Source organism: Cupressus sempervirens, chromosome 5 (genome assembly GCF_028749045.1).
Source record: "Cupressus sempervirens isolate cs-2001-9-10 chromosome 5, ASM2874904v1, whole genome shotgun sequence".
Classification (NCBI taxonomy): domain Eukaryota; kingdom Viridiplantae; phylum Streptophyta; class Pinopsida; order Cupressales; family Cupressaceae; genus Cupressus; species Cupressus sempervirens.
In genome coordinates this window covers 353,283,191-353,303,486 of record NC_143122.1, presented here as the reverse complement: position 1 = coordinate 353,303,486, position 20,296 = coordinate 353,283,191, and the positions used below count along the sequence as shown (strand labels likewise).

Sequence of the window (20,296 nt, the reverse complement as noted above, 5' to 3'; positions counted from 1 at the left end):
AAACCAGGATGTCCTGCCATAGGTGAATCATGAAAAGATTTCAGAACCATCCTCCCCATTGTTGAGCATGGAACCAAAAATATTCGCCCTTTGTAAATGATGAGCTCATTCACAAGGGTGTATCTGCTATCCTCAAAAGTTCAATCTATGAATTCGGCAGTCCACACATCCTTTGCATACTTTGCAAGGATCAAGTGTCTCCAATCCTCTGATATATCTATCAATAAGCTCAAGTGGGGCCTATGTGATAAAGCATTGGCAACTAAATTCTATGTCCCCTTAAAATATGTAATATCAAAGTCATAGAACTGTAACTTGCTCACCCACTTTTGCTGCCTATCATTGAGATCTCATTGCCCCAAAAAGTGTTTTAGGCTATTATGGTCAGTTTTGATGCAAAATTTACTACCTACCAAATATTGCCTGAATTTAGCCAAAACATGCATAATGGCTAACATCTCCTTAGCATATATGTTGAAGCTCCACTCTGGCCCTCTTAATTTCCTACTCTCATAAGAAATAGGGTGCTTCTCCTACATAAGACCACTCCAATGCCCTCTCTGAAAGCATCATATTGTAGCTCAAAAGGTTTTCTGAAATCTAGTAATGTTTACACTAGACAAGAAGTCATCAACCCAAATTTCTCAAAACATTCTTGTGCCTCAGGAGTCCACAAGAAAGCTCCCTTTCTCATCAAATCTGTCAAGGGTACTACATGCCTGGAATATCCATCCACAAACCTCTTGTATAAACCACACAATCCAAGAAAGCCCCTCAATTGTGTAAGGTTCACCGATGAAGGCCACTCCATAATGGCATGAATCTTTTCAGGATCCATGCATACGCCTTTTGCACTGATGATGTGACCCAAATACAACAACTCTGTCATACCCAAATCACATTTCAACTCCTTTGCATATAAGGACTCTTTGCCCAATATATCCAACAATGTGTCAAGGTGAACCAAGTGCTCCTCCCAAGATCTACTGCACACCAAGATATCATTGAAGAAGACAAGTACAAATTTCCTCAATTGAGGATGGAAAACCCTATTCATTATTGCCTGAAAAGTAGCAGGTGCATTAGTTAGCCCAAATGGCATAACTACAAACTCAAAATGGCTACAATGACATCTAAAGGTTGTCTTCTCGATATTCTGCTCTCTAACTCTGATCTGGTGATAACTTGATCTCAAATCTATTTTTGACAAGAAGCAAGCTCCATGAAGCTCATCTATCAACTCATCGATCCTAGGAATGGGGTACCTATTTTTAATTGTCTTCCTATTAATCACCCTGTAATCAATGCACATCCTTAATGTCCCATCCTTCTTCTTCACCAACACCACTAAAGAAGTGAAAGGAGACTTACTTGGACTAATGTGGCCCATAGCAAGTGACTCCTTTATGGTTATTCCAATTTCATCCTTCAACCTCTTCAGATGCCTGTAAGGTGTAATCATGATGGGCTTGGCCCCCTCCTCTAACTCAATGATGTGCTCAATACCCCTATCTAGTGGTCTACCTAGTGGAATGTCACTAAACACCATAGAGTGTTTAACTCTAAGCTTTTGAATATCAAAAGGATATTCAGTCTTCTGCTGTCCCTCCTATGATGGCATTAACATGCACTCTGCCACCCACTCTACCTGATCATGTTAAATCAATCTATTCATCCTCTAGAAAGAGACCATTCTGAAATCACTATTCCTAATTGCCTTAAGAATTTGTGTCTTCCCATTTACTTTAAACCTCATCTCCATCTCCTTGAGATTAAGAGTGAACTCACCAATATCGTGCAACCAACTCATTTCAAGGACTATATCTATATCTCCCATAGGCACAACATAGAAATATGCCTTAAAGGCATAATTATTAACTTCCAATGGGAGTCCAGTGATCTTACGATCATAATTGAGGACATAGCCATCAACTACCCTCACTCTAATTCCCCCAAACTCCTTTATTTGTATGCCATGCCTTTCCACCAACCTAGCATCAATGAAATTATAAGTAGAACCATATCAACCAAAGCTATAACTCGTCATCTAGCAAGTACTCCTCTCATTCAAAATGATCCTTCTTGCTTAATACTAGTGAGATGAGCCTCCCTAAGTTGCTCGTCTCCTTCCCCATCCTTGAACTCCATTTTAGACAAGTTTTCAGCCTTGTCTTCCTTTTTTTCACCATCTATTTCCTCTATATCTTGGATTGCTAGTTTGAATTATCTGATTCTGATTCCTCATAGTATGGCCACATAACTTTTTTAGCTTTTCCCTTTGGTCTAAGAGGACAGTCATCGTTTGCATCATAGGTTCCCTTACAGTAGAAACATAAATTTTTTTTTCTGAAATCATTTAATGTTTCCCTATCAAAAGGTGCTGGAGTTTTGTCTTTAGAATCATTTTTGAAATCAATCCTCTCTGGTTTTTTATAAAATGGTTTGTTATCCTTACTAGAAGATGCTCCCTTGGACTGAAATTTGTTTGTTGGGACTGCATGTTCCATGCTTCTTGCCTTTTTCATAGCTTCCTATAAAGAAATGGGATCAAATACTTTTATCCAACCTCTTAGTGGTTCGACTAGGCCTTCAATGAAAAGAACTATCAATCTATGCTCTAAAATGTTTGGCACCATGATTACTAGCTGCTAAAATTCACCAATGAAATACTCCAAGTTGCCTATTTGTTTCAATTGTGCTCATTCCCAGAAGTAAACCTCTGGATCTTTCTTATCAAATCTTTCAACCAACCTATTCACAAAGTCCCGGTACTTTATCACCTAATTATGTTGAAGTGTTACCATACCACGGTACCACCAATCATGTGCTACTCCCTCCAAATTCAAAGTGGCATATTTGATAGCTTCAATCTCTGTCATTGGCCTTAGTGCCAAAAATGTGTCAAGCTTATGAATCCAAGCTTGAGCTATCATCATTCCATTCCCATCAAATGTAGGCATAGTAATTTTTCCTGTAGCCCTCTTCAGCTCACTATTTTGACCCCTAGGCCTCCTATCCTGTCTGAGTGACCTATAATGTTCTCTTCTCTAATTTACAAAGTGTTCAAAGGTCATCCTCTCTCGAACCTGTGGTGCCAATAATTCTCATTCATCATTTGCAACCATAAGGATATATGCAAATGTCTTATCCTCAACTTCCTCTGCTATTTCCTATACTGGTTCTTCTCTAACAAAGGTAGGATGTGTGAGCCTATCTATTGTTCTAGAAATAGTTCTATGAGCTCTAGGTGAACCCATTACATTCCTGTTATCTTCTTGTTCCTAATTTTGTCTATCTTGTGGATTCGTGCACTCAACCATGGTGGTGAGTGTCTGCAAAGCCTGAGCCATCCACTCTTGTCCTATAACCATTCATCTGTAAAATTCCCTTGTTTCCTAATCCTCATTCCTATTGTCTCTTGGTGGGCTACACTCTTGCTTGTCACCCATGGTGTTTGGCTGCCTATAAAATCTTGTTCCCTAATAAATAATGCTTGCATGTGAGTGGAAAATCTGTGAGAGCCAACCCTAGGTGGTTGCATGTGATTGCTAAACCTTCAGGATGATAGGATTTAACTATGATACCAATGTAATAACCCCAACCAATTATAACTTTGTCAAACACCAAATTCTTCTCTAGTTCAGTTGTTTGACATTTCATCAAACACTTTGCAAGCAAGAGCTGATACCAATGTAATATACTCTTATAAGGAACTAATATGCAAGTGCAATTCTCTTGGTATTTTCAATGCAAATACATGGAAACTAGATATGAAATGTAAAACAATTGGCATACAATAATGACCATAGTAATACCAAAATTTGATTCTGAATTATCACAGCAAAATCATATGCTTATGAAGTACAATGATAACTACTAATAGTTATAAGAGGAACTTGATAATAGTGATGCCCAAGAATGGAAATGAATCAAACATAGACACTATAGTGTGACATCATGAATGCGTACTATAGCAGCCAAAATCTATTCTCCAATTTAAGCACAAATAGAACTCCTGAATTGAAGCTCTCCTGAATACCAAATTCAATGGATATTCACCACCTCAAATGGTTGCAACACTGAAGAGTTGACGTTCTCCAATGGCTAACTGAAATTGGAAACCTTAGTTTCTTCTCCCAACTTAATATCAAATGCAATTCACAATAATTGAATGATAAACAATGAAGCTCTCCCCTCTATTTATACTTTTCCTTCACCCTTATAGAAGGAAATAAAATATTTAATAATTGCATTCTCTAGAAGTTTCCCCCTTTCCAATAATTAATGTGCTTTTAGGAAATTAAATAAGTTTCCCCCTTCCAATAATCAATGCACTCGCTAGAAGCTTCTCTCTTGCAATACAATAATTAATTGTGCTTCTATAAAATTAAATTACTAGAAGTTTCCCCCTTCCAATAATTAATTCACTCTCAATTAATTAAATTAATTAAATATTGTCACCCTTTTATTTTAATTTATTTAATGACTTTATAAAAAATTAATTTAATCAATTTCTCCTTATTTCTCCACTTAGCCTTCAGAGAATGTTAAGGCTAAGAACTCCATTGAGATGCTAAAAAGATGGGGACATTACAAGGTGAAGACTTTACACTTATAGCATCTTAGAATTTAACAAAGACTAGATAAGATTTATATAATGAATTGTTGATTGGAGGAGTAAGGCTTAGGTTTTATGCAGGATTGCATGTTGTCTTTAATTTCTTTTAATAGGAACCATTATTATATTACTCTTATATGGAGAAATACAATTAATAATCATTAAGAAGCATGGTTAATATGTCTAGCCATACCCATATAGTGTCGGATCATGATTATCTTTAAGCAAGCAAGTCCCACATTAATCATTTCATGTGCCTTGAGCACAACCATCTCCTATTCAAGGCTCAACATTCTTAAGCTCATTACGGTTTTTTGCATCTTGTTAGTCAATCAATAATTATGGAGTTTATTTTTTGCATCTTTCATGCTTTGGAAGTGAGGACTATGGTGTTTAGAGGGTCAGTAAAATAAGAGAGGTGGAATTAGATCCTAAATTTGGTAGATAATGTGTCTAGGTTTGCTATTTCGTAGGCAATTGGGGAAAAAGTGTTCAATTATGACTACACTTGGCATATGAATAGTTCTATCATTGGCTCATTTATAGGATGAATGGCTTGAGCATATGTAGAGAAATGGGGAATAGTTAGGTTATGCTATAATGTCTTTGATCCAACTTGGCTTGTGGGTCTGGAAAACATCGTACTCAGCATGGATGAGAAGTTGTCTATCCCACTCCTTGAGGTGTATATGGCATATGAACCAGGAGAAATACTACATGTTAATGTTTTTGATTAGATAAACAGGTTTTTCAGGGATCCTGAAACTCAATAGTTAAAACATTTAAGGCTGATTAGATACTACATGTTAATGTTGCTAGGAGGCCATCAATGCATATCAGGGATAATATCCAGTTCTTTAATACTTGGCCTAAAATGGAGGCTTGTATTAATTTATTGCTTAGATGGCAAGGAATTAGAGAGGATCCAAACAAGGAGTGGCTTGTTAATTTTCTACAAGCATTTGAAGCCTATGTTGAGTTGGACATCAATTTCAAGGATCAGAATAGGCTAGATTTCATTTTGCCCAATTTCATCAAGTCCAATAGAGAACTCTCAGCCTATGTGTTTCTGTCGAGCTCGTGAGTAGATGATGTCAACAAAGCTAAAGACATCCTGATGGTATACTAGAAGAAGGAGATGGAAGCTCAACGTTAAGCTCTGAAAATTAATGTTTTAGGTTTTTTTGGCTTGCTTTGTCTTTGTCTATTTCTTTAGCGGGTTTAGGTATAGTTTGTATTCGACCTATGGCCGTATCGATGCATGGTACTAGCTTCGACCCTAGTTGTGGCCCTTTTTGGTTTCCTTATCAAGATGTTGCCTCTGGTTGTAGCATAGTATCAATAGTGTATATTTTAACATATATAAATAAAATGATGTTATTAACGTTTAATTCATGGAGATCATGGTTTTGTTGTTCTGTTGGTTCTTGGCGTTCACCTTGATATTAACTTAGTGAATTAAGCTTTAATTTATGTCTATATCAAATTTGCACTTTCTAAGGATGATATGTAATAAGGCAATTGTATGATTTTGGAGAGTCATTACCTAGGTATAAATTTAGCATGCATTTACGATTTTATTGTCTTTAACTTTTTAACATCTTTGCAACTAATTTAGGGAAATGGTCATCTGCAATCATAACCTGGTAACATAAGCACTTAAATCATGTACCTGGGAAAAAGATATTGTAGATTACTTAAATCACTTATAACATAAACACCCTTAAAAATTAATGATAATCCAATAATAAAATCAAATAAGCTCTAAATAAAATCAAAAGGAGAGCAACATTTTAATTTCTACTTAGAATAAGCATAATAGAAATAATGTTATTATGGTTTAGATCTAGAGGTAGCTGGTATTCAAGAAATGTTTTAGATTTTCAATAACTTTCATCTGTTAACTATATTACTTTGAGATATGGCTTAGAAAATGTTATCTTCCTTGATATTATAGCTAACCCAAATACAAGTTTGTAAGAATGTATACAGAGAGAATGGTAACTACTCAAGATCAGCTTTAGGAGATGGGTTCATATCATATTCAATGATAACATCTATTATAAAGGATGACATTGTACCTGCCAAAGCTTAAAATAAGAAATAGAGGTGTAAATAAAGAATTAAAAACTGGGGAATGCGCAGGTTTTATTATTGTATTTTGTATAGGACTATGGTCCTGGGCTAGATTGGAGGTTTTCTTCTCCGTTCGTTCCTACTAGTGCCCATTTGAATGAAGTAATTCTAGAAATTTATAAAGTTCAATATATATATATATATATATATATATAATCAAAGACTTCAGTCGTTTACTGATTTAAAAAAAAAAGTAGATAGGGAAAACACAAAGTTGATTTTATTACAAATGGAAAGGTCTGTAATGGAGGAAGTTGTACATTCTGAAAGCTTGAAGGTGAATTGATAATAACCTTACTCCCAACCTTTGTTATCTAGGATTGATATTATGGGATTCAAGATTTATAAATACATATAATATAGTTTTCATCTATGTTAAAGTTTATTACTTAGAAATTTCTAAATTGAAACCACCATCTTAAACACTCATCTTTTATAAAATCATCTCTATGTTATTAGAAAAAACACAAATAATCAAAAATCTTGAAAGAGAAAAGAGAAGCATAGATTTGAATTAGCTCACTGAAATGATGCAACATTCCTGAAATAAAATATAAGAAGAAGAAGAGGTCATTTACAACCACTCAATATAGACTCTAAAACATAGAATATACACAATAGATCGAAAACTTCAATTTTAATGCTTATCTATAAAATGTGGAAGCATGGAAATGATACACTAACTATTTGCAGATATGTGGAGCATCTAGATATATTTTAAGAATTACAATAAGAGACACGTAGTCTCTTGGAAAAATGATAGCTGCCATGTTCAAATATTTGAGGTAATATTTCTATAGGAGAAGGAAAAGATTACTTGAAAAAATAACAACAATCAATAAGAAAAACCAAATTTACATATATGACATAAAATGAATTTCAATATATCTCACAAACTATAATGTTAGATGTTATAATTTGCAAAGGCATGGTTTCCAACGACCCAACTGATATTTTGGAAGTGATTGAAAGCTTTAGTCTCCTGCCTTTACGACCAGGACTAATAAAATTCAACACTTTCAGTGCTAGATTTGTCACTCCTTCATGACCCTGATGTAGTCTATATGTATCCTCATAGAGAGAATTGCCTCTTATTCTCTCACATTTTAATATATATCTTTATTTAGTTGGGTTGGTGCTTGAAACTTATTTTCTCCCTTATTTGATACTTGATCTCTCCTCCAATTAGAATCATCAGTAGTTTGGTTTCCCTATAAACTAGCAATATCAAGGATCTAATGACATTGTAATGCCTTATTTAGACATTCATACAATTACTTTTACTTTGTAGAAAATATTCATGGAAAATTTATTAAATGTAAATTATCTATAGAAAAAAAAATAAAAATTGTATTATTATAAATTATAAATTTGTATAATACATTAATAAATTATTGTATTATTATATTAGTCTTATACATAGAAATGTTGGAATGAATAAAATATACTCAATCTTTAGCATTAATGCAATCTCCAGGTGGAATTGTCTTGAGAAACCAAAGAGGTAACATCTTATAATATCCTAATCCATGAGTTCTTGATGATGGATCCACAAAGGAACATAAGTACTCTAATTTACAATTTACAGTTTGTTGATATGATATCCAAAAAAATATAAACTAATGAAGTTTCATGCCTTATGTAGAGGTGAGTGGCCTAGAATGGGCTTACACATGTTGAGATCCATTTTGATGTTCCCCATTATCTAGAACTCACATGTGAAAAAAAGTATTAATGTACTTGGTTCCAATGATAGGGGTCTAGATAAAAATATGCATGAAGGTAACGATCCTTATAAACATGTAGCACAAATATATAATGCAATAAGGACCAAGGAATTGGAATTCAACTTTTTGTGAGTCTTAACAAAATCCTTGAGTAGCTTAAAAAAAACTTTCAACAAATTTAATTAATTAATTTTTTTTTTTGAAATGTTTGTAACAATTATTATAACTTGTTAAAATTTAACAACATAGGATTCAACAAAGTGTATTGTTTTATATCACAAATTCTTTTAAATAGTGGTCCTCATACTTTTTCTCAAAGCACTCAAGAATCCTTTGAATAAAGTCATTAAATATTTTACAAGGCTTTCTACTTATGTGACCAAAACATAGCTCTGCAAATCGTTAAGCAATGCCTCCCATATGTAATGTATAGAATTGTGTCATCTTTCTCCTTTAAAGGGTAGATAGTAAAATATATAATTAATTTTTTACAACCAACACCTACGATATATCTTGTTTAATTTGTGTACTTTTTTTTGCAATTTTTTACTTCCAATAATTTAATTGTCATGTACAGTTCCTCTCCTATAAGTTTTCTTATCAATAATGGTCATGTAGCTATAAAAAATTTAGATTGAACTTAGTACTCCTTAGAAATTTCAGCATATAGGAGAGTCTATAAGCACTCATTCTTAATCTATCCCTTTCTACAAAAACAAATTGATTTTGAGCTCTTCCACACATAGCTAGCCATGGTGTTGTTTCTTACAAATGTACCTCTTTTTCTTGAGAATATTTATTCAACATTTTTTTAAAAACCTTTTTTTATAAATTTCAACACTTTCAATGCTAGATTTGTCACTCCTTCATGACCTTGGTGTAGTCTATATGTGTCCTCATAGAGAGAATTGTTTCTTCTTCTCTCCCATTTTACAATATATCTTTATTTAGCTAGGCCGATGCTTGAGACATATTTTCTCACTTATTTAATACTTGATCTCTCCTTCCATTAGAAGCATCAATAGTTTGTTTCCTATGAAATAACAATATCAAGGATCTAATAACATTGTAATGCCTTATTTAGACATTCATGCAAATACTTTTAATATGTATATAGAAAATATTCATGAAAAATTTATTGAATGTAATAGATCTATAGTAAATAAACTAAATTTGAACACATGGATCACAAAGAACATTAGTAAATTATAGTATTTTTATATCATTTAGATACATAGGAAAATATTAGAATGAATTAAAAATACTCATTCTTTAGCATTAATGTGATCTCCAAGTGGAATTTCCTCAAGAAACCAAAGAAGTAACAACCTATAATATCCCAATCCATGAGTTCTTGATAATAGATCCACAAGGAGAACACAAGTGCTCTAATATATAATTTACAGTTTGTTGACATGATATCCAAAAAGGTATAAACTAATGAAGTTTCATGCTTTATGTAGAGGTGAGTGGTCTAGCATGGGCCTACACATGCTGAGATCCATTTTGATGTTCCCCATCATCTAGAATTTACATGCGACAAAAGTATTGATGTCCTTGGTTCTAATGATAGGGGTTTAAGAAAAAGCATGCATGAAGGTAAGGATCCATATAAACATGTAGCACAAATATATAATGCAATAAGGGCCAAGGAATTGGGAGTCAACTTTTTGCTCAAAAGTGTTTCCATTTAGTATGTTTTTATTTTTAAACTTTGAAGTTGGGGCTTTAAAGAATGAGATGTCAAGGTATGAGAAAATACAAATGTTTATAGAATCAAGAAAGTAGATTAACATAACATTAGGGTATGTGGTGATGGGATACATGTTGTCAACTTTCGTAGGATGTATGATGGTAAAGAGAATCCAAAAACTAGAATAACAAAAGAAAATGAGGAGTGAGGATTAAGCCTTGAAGATACTTGATGCATGGAGGAGTAGGAACTAAATTTTGTAAATACTCATTTTAGGAGGAAGTGGAGATTGGGCTTTGAAAATAATTAATATTGGATGCAATGGGGATTTGGCTTTGAAAATAACTCATATATGATGAATTGGGGTTTGGATGTTATATATCCACATTATAGGGAGATAAGAATATTCTTTAGACATATTTGTAAGAGTGATTGAGGATTAAGCTTCAATGATACCAAATAAAGGAGTGAGAATAATATAAATTGAAAGTTTGATACTAGTGGGGGTCTAGGATTGGGGATATAACATGGTTGATATTGATATAATAAGAGAAAGGAGAGCTTTGAAGTATGAATACACGAGAGTAGAAAATGAGGTGCAAATAAGAGTTATAGGTTATATGATACTAGATACGCTTTAGGTGTGTTAAGGACTTTATGAAATTGAATACTAAGGGATTGATGATACTAACTCCTTTAGATCACGCACAAGAAAGAATCTAAAGCTTTAGAATCTTGCAAGGTAGACACAATATAGGTTGTGTGGCATAGGGAATGAAGATGATGGACACTAAAATATGGAAGTCCGAATGCCTAAAACGTGGAGCTTTAGGGCCCATTTGGTTGCAAGCATAGGAATTGAGAACTAGAATAGAAAATTTGAATGAGAATGGAGAATGAAGAATAGGAACAGAAAACTGCAATCCAATCTTGTTTATCCCTTGTTTGGTTATACAAGCTTAAATTGGAATAGGGTTAAATTCATATTTATATTATATTAAAAAAAAGTTAAATTGATAAATCTTCTTTCCGTGATATTCTTCCCTACATTCTTCCCTGATAAATTGCTTTATTGCAGAACTTTATTTTGGGTATGCTCAATCAACTTGGTGTTCCAACCTTGCAGAACATTTTTGTTTGTTTAATCAGCTTGACATGTTTGTATGTTTATTTAGCTTGGCATCTCCAATGGTACTCTCTTCACCCTATTGCTTATCTAGCGATGCATCTAGCTGCTTATCCAACGACATATCTAACCATCATCCAGATCGTCTCTTTCATATCCTAACAAGCAATACGCCAGAAAGATGTAAAAAACTTGTGATTAATGTCCAAGTCAATGTAACTCTACGTTGACGTCTGTGGTAATAGCGTAGAAGTTTGTAGGCGAATAAAATGACGAATGTTGTTCTGAAGATGCAATCGACGCTATTAGAAAATTGTTGAAATATTTGAAAATATTGAAAACCTTTACCTATCTGTAACCACAGACTTAAAAAATAATTAAATTTAGAAAAGTCAAACAGAGAATAGAAATGGCCTATTCCAATAACAAGTATTTTTTTGAATGGACAAATGCTCATTTTGGGACTAAAATGGGAATATGTTTTCCTATTCCTCATTCCAATTCCGTGCACCAAATGAAGAATAAAAATCATATTCTAATTTTGAATGACTATTTCGGTTGTATTCCAGCAAGGGCCTGTTTGGTTGCTGGCATAGGAATTGAAAATTAGAATAGAAAAATGGAATGAGAATGGAAATGGGGAATGGGAAAAGAAAAGGGCAATTCCAATCGTGTTTGGTTCACTTGGAATTCGATTAGGAATATGTTAATCCATTGTTTGGTTGTACAAAAATGGAATAGGAATAAGATCAAGTTTTATATTTTTAAAACTATTTCCCTTAAATTTTTTTGTTTTAATTTATTACTTTTTGGTTAATTTTTTTAATAATTCATGTTCATTTTTATTTTATTCATTGAAATTAATGAGAAATATATATATATATATATATATATACTTAAATAAATAAATATAATTAAAAAAATGTTATAAAAAAAATTCAATTTTTTTAAAAAAAATTGTTTAAAAATTTAAAATTAATTTTCAAAAAATTAAATTAAAAAAAAATAAAATAAAATTAAAATAATTTAAAAAGAAAAATTAGATTGGGAATAGAAATGGCCTATTCCAATAACATCTATTTTTTGGCATAGACATATGCTCATTTTAGGGGCAAAATTGGAATATGTCTTCCTATTCCCAATTCTGATTGAGTATACCAAACAATGAATGTAAAACATATTCTAATTTTCTCTTCATATTCGAATCCTATTCCAGCAACCAAACAGGCCCTTAGGGAATTGAGGACTTGAGGGGGATGAAGGAAAAATAATGCTATCAAGGGAGTTTGGATCTTTAATGATTAAGATAAAGTTGGATTTTGAGGAATGTGGAGATAAGTGAACAAATATGAATATAGGCGAAAACCTTGAAAGAGTAGAAGGAAAATGATTACAAAAATGTGGGTCCAAGGAATGAGAGAAAGATAGAACATTAAAGATGAAGTGTAAAATTCTGCCCCATTATGGAAAGTGAATCTTATATTGTCATGATAAGAATTTGGGACATTACAATTCACCCTAAAAACTAGATCTAATGATTCTACCAAATTTTGAGATACATGCGCACCTAAGGATACATTGTTGCACTTGTATAAACTTTAGTGCACAAAAAAGACATTTGCACTGATGCAAACGCCCTTCATAAAACAAAAAAACAACTCATGGATTTGAATTTAGTTTTAGAAATTTTCTCTTCTTCACCCTTCTTTTAATTTAACATCTTTATAGGACTACATAAACTATATATACTCTCTATTCCTTCTGATCTACATAAAAGTTGAATGCATGAAATTTCCACAACCAATGACAACTTGTCAGTAAGCTTCTCGATTTAAGTGTGTGAGCAATTTTTCCATCAACATTTCAAACCATTCTCCATAATTTATGATCATGCATAGTCATCATGATGATGGAGAATGGAGAATGATTTGAAAGGTTGATAGAAAAGTTGCTCACACAAATAAACCCATAAGCTTTCTAAACAAGTTTAATCTCTGATACATCTTCACTATCAACTTAATATATCTTTTATTAATAAATCATTTAAAATTATATATTATTCCTCTTTGAGATCAATTTTATTTATAAAAAACCAAATTCCAAAAGAATATTAATGCATTTATTTCCAAGCTTAATTGTGAAATATGATTCCTATAGTTACTTTAGCATAAGGGAGAACTTAAATCATAATGGAAAAAAATTCGTTCCTCTCTTATTTGATTCGCTCAGTTGTAAAGCAACTCTCCACAAGAAGCTTCTATAAAGGCGTTTAGCCCGCCACGGGTAAGAACAAATTCTCTCTCACCATCTAGTATATGTTCACAAACAGACAACACAAGCTATTGTCCAATCTCCCGTCAAGTGACACAAATTCGCAACGACGCCAATTCGAATATAACACAAGACATCAATCATTACTATAAAAAGAGGCCAGATAACTCTGTATATTCAGCGAGGAAGGGCTTCCAGACGATTAACAAGGCTTTTGCAGACCCTCTGATAACCAGCAACCATGTCAAGCAAGCAAGGTAAGTTGTTTTTATGACCCTATTCATTAAAAAGAAGAATTCTAGGGTTTCATTTTTGTGCGTGTATGTTCAGAGATTAAACAATTGAATTTATTTATTTTCATAGAGTTTTTAAATTTGTGTTGTATTTTTCTGTGGGAGGTTATCGGGCTATGCCGATCAAGTAGGTTGAGGTTTTTTTTTTCAAGTCACAAAGATGTCTAGATTTTGGGCGGTGCTTTTGTTTTACCTTATCTACTGGTGGCAAATTTAAGGGTTAGGAATTACGGTAGATGAAATTTTTTCTGTAACTTGCTTATTATTAATTTTCAGTGCTTCTAAGGTTCTGAATCAATCCAGCGGTGCAAATATTGCTAGTTTTTGGGTTGTTACTTTTAGATTTTAGGGTTAGGGTTTGAAATTTTTTTTTTTTTATGTATTGTTTTCATTAGTTTTTCATTTGGTGAAATTTGTTGATGCTTTTTTAAAAAATCTCTACTGGGTGTAATTAGATGCCTGATTGTTTGTATTTGACAATCGTTTTTGCAAGCCACAATTATTTAGGGCATTAACTTTAGGCAATATTTTGTGAAATTCGATTATGTTGTTTTATGTTGGTTTTGTTCGTTTTGCTAATTTTGAAATATTCGGTTCAGGTGGAAAGGCTAAGCCCCTGAAGCAGCCAAAGCAAGACAAAAAGGAGTATGATGAGGTAGGGCTTTCTTTTTATGGTAATTGAGTTTGGATTTTCTTTATATACGTCTTTAAATTATGTATATTAGATTTACTGAAAACGTTCTGATCTAGTCTTGGGCATTAGCGAGTCTCAACTGAGTTGAACAGCCAAATCTTGCAAGACCCAAATGACAAGCCCTGTTAATCTCCTAGAAAACAGGAAAACGGATTTTGAATATTTTATATTTTCTTAACTTTATCCTTTAGGCTCTGAGACAACCATTGGGCTGAGACCTTGTTGAGTCTGAATCTTTGTTGCCTCTGAATCCTAAATAGAGAGTAGTGTGCTTGTCATTGTGGAGCTAGAATAGATTAAACCAGAAATGATTTAATAATTTACTTTATTCCCCCGTCTTGCAAAATTGTATTTTGCTTTTGTCAAATCCATTCTGCAAATTAGATTTTTATTTTGTTAATTAGTTCTTATTTTTCCCATGCGTCATTTTTATTGTTAAGGTTCTAAGGACACTACTTGAAGCATTCCCTCTGAGACTACAAAATGGTTCTTCTCTTGCTTTTCTCACAGAAGCATTTTTTCAGATTTGCAACTGTTGTCATCATTTTGGCCACGTGCCACAAGATTTGAACCATTCTGGTTTGGCTTGAGAAAATGTCTTCCTCACCAAGTTCACCATATGTCGTTAGATTGCAATGGCCTGAACTTGTTTAGAGTTCAGTTGTCATCATTTTGGCCACGTGTCACAAGATTTGAACCATTCTGGTTTGACTTGAGAAAATGTCTTCCTCACCAAGTTCGCCATATGTTGTTAGAACTTAGATTGCAATGGCCTGAACTTGTTTAGAGTTCACATAGCATCAACGCATCAAAAAATGTCTAACTATCCTTTAAATTGCATGCAAAACTTTGCCAAACATCATCAAGATTAATAGCCAGTACAGAAAAGGATGCAAAATGAGGTACAAGAATGAAAAACAATGTGATAGTATAACATCTTGACAGTGCTAACATGCATATAAGACTGTTTTTTTAAGGTAATAGAGGCTTCATAAAAAGAAACAGTTTAATGTGTGCGAGACTACTAGTTTATCTGACATCGGAAGTTCATCGTTCCTATGCTAAATGTGGAAGTTCTGGATCTAGATGGCTTTAAACTTCCAACATTAGCTCCTATGCCTGTATGGTGTATCAGACTTAAAATCTCTTTAATAAATTAGTAAATCGGCTTATTAAATGCTGATACCTAGTTTCGAAATTGTGCTTTAGAGTAACTTTTTTAATGAAAATTGTGGACAACTTGACGCCATGGAAAATAGAAGAACTATGCAGGTAAGTTAAAAGTTGTTTTTTCCTTTTTTGTTCATAGATCTATTCTTTGTAGGAATTGTCATCTAAAAAATTATCTGCATCCTTTTCGACATGATAATTTTTGGGCCTGAACAGATATGCCAATATCCAACGAATAGATGGGCAATTGTTAGTTAGTATGCTGGTGTCAGATAGTTGGGAAACAGTGTGTATATAGAGAGAGAGCATCTAAGGGCATACGAGTAGGCATGTAGTTGTCAGCCCTGGAGTCAAGATTGCTTACATTGTTGGTATTTGGACAGTTTTCTGCAATTAGTTCGTTCCACCTTTTTTTCTTCTTAATGACAATTGATTAAATACGTTATAAATATTTTATCTGTCAAATTTAATTTATTTACTATTGATCATTTGAAGTCAATAGGGCATTCTTTGTTATAAATAAATGATCTCACCTTGTGTACTTCTGTTAGAATAATTGAACTTAGTTTTGCACAAGCTTGTAATTCAACAGTTTCTTGTGATCCGCAATCATTCCTTATAAGTCAGTTTGGACATGTCATTTGATCACCTATATTAGAGCTAGTTTAATTTAGCAACTTCTTTTTCGTCTTGTGCAGTACAGAAAGTACTAGTAATATGTTGTTGTATGTATAAAGCTTCATTATTGATACTGATTAGTCTGCTTTTATTTTGACACAGCATGACCTTGCAAATATTCAAAAGAAAAAAGATGAGGAGAAGGTAACACCCATCTTTTCCAGAACTAAATTTTCATTTTTCATATTATGACATGTTCTAAGATTCCTCCGGAGAGGGATTTTTGCGTAGCATATGTTTTTATAGCTAAGGTCATCTTCATTTTGCCATTTCCTTATTGATGTTTGTTTTATCTTTTATGTCGTGGTACAGGCCTTGAAAGAGTTAAAAGCCAAGGCACAACAGAAAGGTTCTTTTGGTGGATCTGGATTGAAGAAAAGTGGCAAAAAATAGGCACTGCAAATGATGGCTATTTGCAGCTGGAATTTACTATAGTGTTTGCATAGGAAATTTTTACTAAAATATGCAATATGGTTAAGAATGCTTAAAATTATAGCCCTCCCAGACCTTCATTTATGTGTCATTGTGTGCTGATAGCTGAATAAGTAATTAAGGACTTTTCTTGTGTCTGGTTTTCTTTCTGCTATTTTGAGTTAGATTTTTGTCTTAAATTTTACTGAAATGAATGTGGTAAACTATTATTGTTAAAGATAATTTAGGCTTGAAATTGGGGACTATGTGCAAGGTTCGTTTACTCAAGATCTATGGTGCTACTGCTAATTGAATTTTTTCTTCTTTGTTAAGAAAATTTGCATCTAATGCAGAACTGGTCCTAATTACTTGACCACCTGAACTTTTCAAATTCATATGGTTTCAATGGTGATTTGCGTCAACTCTAAATGAGTTATTTAGAACCTTAATGTTGACTGATGAGTTGCTTTTTTTTTGAAAATGGTCATAGCAATTTATATGCAATTAAAATCTTTGAAATGCGAGTGGGTGTAGCAAAGATTATGGGTTGAGTGTCTGCTTTTTTAATACAATCAAAATCCAGAAGCTAGAAGCTAATATTATGAAGTGTGTATATGCTGATTTTATTAATTTCTCATCATCATTATAAATGCAGTTATAGCCCATTTCTTTTTTGCGTCTATGCTTTGTTATATTAATATGTCATAATCATTATAAATGCTTACATATGCAGTTACAGGTGTAATTACACTTGGACCATGATGATTTTCTTCTCAGTGCTGAAAGCTGTGTAAAGTTGGACTAATCAATATATGATCTGAGCATGTTTCAGTTTATTGTTTAAATTTTAGACTTATTTTCAACGGTTTAAAATGACAATCTTTCAATGTGTACTCCTTTTTAAGGCTTTTCTGAATTTAGTTTACAGTGTGGAACTTTCTGATACTTGAACTAGCAAGTATATTGCATAAAAATTCCATAATAGGTATCTGAGTTGTAAAGTTGGGTAGGGCAATAATTTTTCAAGAATGGTATTGTATGAATCAATGAAGATCTTGGACCTTGACAATGGTGAAAACAAAATGTAAATGATGGTCTCGACTCCTTTTGCGACTGTCCTATATTATTTCTATAAAAAATGTATGTTGATGGTAATTTAGCATAAAAAATCAGGGTAGGTAGAGGACAGTGATTGTACATTTACTAAGAATTTGACATTATAACAATTCAATTTCATTTTTAATGAATAATTTTATGTAAGTGATCTAAATTAGATCATGCAGGTTAGTTTATCTAACACTGCAGCTGAGGAAATTCTCTGGAGTTTGTAGCGACAAGCAAATACATAAAACATATTTAATATTAAATACAGAAGTTCTCAGAAGCAAACTTAAGGCGATTAAGGGGCAAACAGAAATATTGAGTTGCATGAGCGATTCTGACCTCTAGGTGACAAATGATGATAAAATGAAATCAATGATTATTTTGACTCTGTTAAAAATATAGTCATGGGAAATGTTCTATAGCCCACGACTGAGTACTGTCCGTCAGAGGACAAAATGAAAGCCCTAGAGCTTTAATATATCATTAGACCCTTGGGTTGTATTATTACCCTTTGTATGGCTAATTTCTAAACAAAATGTATGCAAGACAAAAAAAAAAAAATCGAACATGATTCTTCTTCAGATATACGAAAAATAGAGTGATTTTTTTGTTGTTTTCGATCACAAAATATATAGATATGAAGAAAATTTCAAAAAAATTCATTGTGTTTTTGTTTTTTTGAAATTTAGTCAATGGTGCAATTTGTAGGGAGGATAGCTGCAATTGCATCTTATTGAGAAGTTCTTAGAATAAGCACTACGAAGTACAAAGTTTTGTTTTGTTGGTAGGTTATTGGGTCGTTTAGAAGTTGTTATAATTGTAGTTTATATTTGGTTGCACTAATTAAGAAGTGGTTAGTAATTTGCTATTGAACATGTATATGTAGATTTTGCAAATAGTAGTTAGATGATTGCTAATAAGCAAAATATTGATCGATAATTTTCCATTTAAATGATGGTAGATGCATTCCATTAGGGAAGTTTGGTGATTCAATATTATTTTGCTTCTTGTTTGGACCTGTTTAAAATGTGGACATTAAAAATAAAAAAATGGTTAGATCAATGTCATTTTTTTAAAGGGAAATTTGAATTTTAGTAGGTACACGAAAGGAGCGCAATTATGCACTGATACAAACAAATTGTCGTAAGCATGCCCCTCAAAGGCAAAAGCTATATTGAGATACTAGATTGATTAACGTTACAATTGTTAATCACCTCCATTGACAATAATTTGAAGAATTTTAATTGTTTCTTTGTACATTATGTAAAGACTAATAGTTTTCAGAGTCTCTCGCTGCGGGTTACTCTTTCCTCAAGGACCAATTGGATATTATTGACATCACACTATACTGTGCTTGGGTTGGGCATGATAACACCCTCTTTATTCGATTCCTCTCACTTGTTGACCGCCTTCAGGTTCTTAGGGCAAAGAGGAAGCTTTTCCCTCTCTCTGCCAAGATTTATCTTGGTGAGGATCTTACTAGATCACAAGTGGCAAAGCTTAAGCAGGTTCGGGTTCTTGTTATGGCTGCTTGCAGGAGGGTAAATGGACAGTGATCATAAACCTCAAGGTGGTGATTTGATAGATCACAAGTGGTAGAACTTAAGCAGGCTCGGGTTCTTGTTATCGCTGCCCGACAGGAGTATAAGTGGGCAATGATCATAAACCTCAAAGTAGTGATTCAAGACACTTTGCTTGTAGATTGGGAGTCAAGATCGGCCTCTATGGCCTCTAAGGCCAATTGACATGCACAGTCACATACATCCATCTCTGGACACACCAAACTGATCAAACCTTGGCGTGTGTTCCTCAATTGGCAGCACCCTATCCCTACTGCTCCACAGAGACGAAATTAGTAACGGAGGCCATAACCCTTGCTTTTCTTGGGCCTTATCCCTCTGTGTGAGATTTCTTTGCACGAGGAAAAGATTGTTGATCCTTCTCTCTTCTTGTTGTTTCCCCCTTTTTTTGCTTCTTGTTTGGTGTTTTTTTTTTTTTTTTTTTTTTCGGACGCCTTTTGGCACTCCTGTTGTTGTCTTCTACTATTGTACCTTTCAGTCCCATAGACCCTTGGTGGTCTCTTGTTGGACATTAATAGCATTATCAACACGTGCCTCATAAGCGAAGTACGCAAAATGCGGAAAAACAGTCAAATAGTTAGAGGACTGAAAATCAAGTTTAGTCAAAACAAATATATATTAATTTGCTTGTGCAAGGAGAATAATGAATGATATGAAAATTTGACAAGTAGAGCAGTTTATAAACCAACCTAAAAACAATATCCATGATTTAATGCTATGGTGATGATACACAACAACAAACATAAATGATCATATACAAATCAAAGCTGTTACATTTTCACAATCCATGAAAAT

General features: G+C 33.2%; 1 protein-coding gene across 1 annotated transcript; it reads left to right on the top strand.

Moving 5' to 3' along the window:
• The first annotated feature begins 13,750 nt into the window (after window positions 1–13,750).
• On the top strand, window positions 13,751–16,973 carry LOC149556181 (uncharacterized). Its single transcript, XM_089830308.1, has 4 exons — window positions 13,751–13,828; window positions 14,464–14,519; window positions 16,509–16,550; window positions 16,719–16,973. Exons 1-4 carry the CDS (start codon window positions 13,813–13,815, stop codon window positions 16,797–16,799), a joined length of 195 nt encoding a protein of 64 aa, XP_089686434.1. The 5' UTR covers window positions 13,751–13,812; the 3' UTR covers window positions 16,800–16,973.
• Window positions 16,974–20,296: the final 3,323 nt, after the last annotated feature.

Excerpts from the sequence above, each read along its gene's own strand:
- LOC149556181 (XM_089830308.1), top strand. Across the intron at positions 14,520-16,508 it reads ACAAAAAGGAGTATGATGAG|CATGACCTTGCAAATATTCA; the intron begins GTAGGGCTTTCT and ends ATTTTGACACAG. Across the intron at positions 16,551-16,718 it reads AGAAAAAAGATGAGGAGAAG|GCCTTGAAAGAGTTAAAAGC; the intron begins GTAACACCCATC and ends GTCGTGGTACAG.